Source organism: Triticum dicoccoides, chromosome 3A, assembly GCF_002162155.2.
Source record: "Triticum dicoccoides isolate Atlit2015 ecotype Zavitan chromosome 3A, WEW_v2.0, whole genome shotgun sequence".
In the NCBI taxonomy this organism is placed as follows: Eukaryota; Viridiplantae; Streptophyta; class Magnoliopsida; order Poales; family Poaceae; genus Triticum; species Triticum dicoccoides.
The window spans coordinates 163,609,598-163,611,033 of NC_041384.1; the positions used below are offsets into that span (position 1 = coordinate 163,609,598).

At 54.5% G+C, this 1,436-nt stretch overlaps 1 protein-coding gene across 1 annotated transcript in view; it reads right to left on the minus strand.

The window, feature by feature from the left end:
* The window catches only part of LOC119267712 (E3 ubiquitin-protein ligase SINAT5-like), a 2,843-nt gene extending 1,742 nt beyond the window's left edge, over positions 1 to 1,101 (minus strand). The window contains exon 1 of the mRNA XM_037549143.1: positions 790 to 1,101. Coding sequence (XP_037405040.1) covers positions 790 to 1,026 — 237 coding nt within the window. The 5' untranslated portion in view covers positions 1,027 to 1,101. The remainder of the gene's footprint in view (positions 1 to 789) is intronic.
* Positions 1,102 to 1,436: the final 335 nt, after the last annotated feature.

Sequence of the window (1,436 nt, forward strand, 5' to 3'; positions counted from 1 at the left end):
ACTCCGCATATATCTGATTGATCTATTCTACATGACTATATTCTGGATCCACCAAATGAAATAAGCAGTCCGATTGCATAGGATTAATGTAGGAATTTCTACCTCCAAGAGCAGTAATAGATTAGTTTCGTATGCAATACTGATCCGACATTAAATATATCATCCAATGAAAGACCAAGATGTTATTTTTACCATTAGCTATGCAAAAGATAAGTTCATTGACCTGTACTCCACTTTATATCCTCCATTTAAGGGCTGATCACATATCCACAATCAAATCAAATACAGAAAATAAAATGGGACCAGAAAACAAATACAACGAGGTTTGAGATTGCCTAATTCCCTCAATTTATTAATCATATCACGCCAATTTCTCTTCAGGATTGTACCCCAATTTTTACAAGGTAGAAACTGCCTAATAGCATGCTTGTCTGCAAGACCCTAAATTCTAACCTTTTCTTAATCCTCTACATGGCAGGAAAGGATCACCGAAAATCCCAATGAACAAGAACAATGATACAAGGAATACATATGCTATTTTCGTTTGATTACGGCAGAGCACGACACCGAAATCCCAGCATATGTGAAATGGCAGACGAAATTCACAAGCACAATACACCAGCAATATCCCCAAGAATTCGACACTAGCTACCCAATTGGAAACTATGAATTTCCCAAACCCAGATCCCTATTCGAAGCCAAGAATAGGCCCCGAGTCCGAAGCAGACCACCCGACACACAGCACGCCGCGCCAGAATCAAGAAGGGGGGGTGGGCAAAATCAAGAAACCTGGTGGATCGGCGGGTACATGGAGTTGGTGCAGACGGGGCACTCGAGCAGCTCGTGCACGCTGCTCCCCGGCGCGACGATGCCCCCCGCGGCGGCGGCGGCCTTGGGGTAGGCGGCCGGGCGGGAGGCGGCGGCGGCGGCGAGGAGCCCGCCGTGCGGGTGGAGGGCGAGGCCGACGTCGTCCGCGTCCATGGCGGCGTCGGGCAGCGAGAGGCACTCGACGCTGTCCACGTCCATGGCGCGCGCCCGGACGCCCGCCTCAGCCCGCCGGCGAACAGCAGCGCGCGATCCGGGCTCCGGCGTGTGGCGCGGGGGGGCTGCGGGGGGGCCGGGCCTCCGGCGCTTTGTGGCGCGCGAGGGGGGGAGGCGGGGCGGGGCTCGCGCCGCGGATTCCGGGCGGGTGGGGGGCGGTCTAAGAAAAGCGCGGGGGCCCCGGGCAATGAAGCGGCTCGACAGCACGCACGAGCGCTCTGGGATTAGGGAGGACGGAGGCAGGCGGGCTACGGCTAGTGCTATTATTGCTGCTGCCGTGCCGTGCTGCCTCGCGGTGTGGCAGCAATGATTTGTGCTGTATGGCAGCCACGTCTCTTCTTGCTCTGTTTTGCTGCCATGGCACCATGTTGCCACTATCTTTGGTTCGAAGCTTG